The sequence below is a fragment of the Penaeus monodon genome, chromosome 31 (assembly GCF_015228065.2).
Source record: "Penaeus monodon isolate SGIC_2016 chromosome 31, NSTDA_Pmon_1, whole genome shotgun sequence".
Classification (NCBI taxonomy): Eukaryota; Metazoa; Arthropoda; class Malacostraca; order Decapoda; family Penaeidae; genus Penaeus; species Penaeus monodon.
The window spans coordinates 17,913,274-17,913,604 of NC_051416.1; the positions used below are offsets into that span (position 1 = coordinate 17,913,274).

Here is a 331-nt window from a genome sequence, read left to right on the forward strand (position 1 = left end):
CCAATTTAAGATAAATAAATAAATTTTACCCCTGCCTATCGCAATAATACAAGGAATTACACAACTCAGGCGTTCTGAGGAGTGTAATTATTGTCTTCGCTCTCAGTACCTCAGGAATGTTGACACTTTCTCCGCTGTTGTTGAAGGTCCACTTGTAGGCGTGAGGGCGCGGGTGCGAGTCCAGGTGGCACGGGATATTGACCTTCTCGTACCTCGCTGCTCCATGGAACAGCACCTGCTCGCTGCCGCAGATGGGCGCGACTGCAACGAGAGAGGAAGCTGCTTGGGGGCTGATGCACTGCGCTGCAGGGGGACCACAGGGGGAAGGGTG

The 331-nt window shown here is 53.2% G+C and overlaps 1 protein-coding gene across 1 annotated transcript in view; it reads right to left on the bottom strand.

Moving 5' to 3' along the window:
• Positions 1 to 261, bottom strand: part of LOC119592845 (B-cell receptor CD22-like) — a gene marked incomplete at its 5' end in the record, with an annotated part of 5,759 nt that extends 5,498 nt beyond the window's left edge. Inside the window, 1 exon segment of the mRNA XM_037941745.1 lies at positions 110 to 261. Coding sequence (XP_037797673.1) covers positions 110 to 261 — 152 coding nt within the window.
• Between the last annotated feature and the right edge of the window lie 70 nt (positions 262 to 331).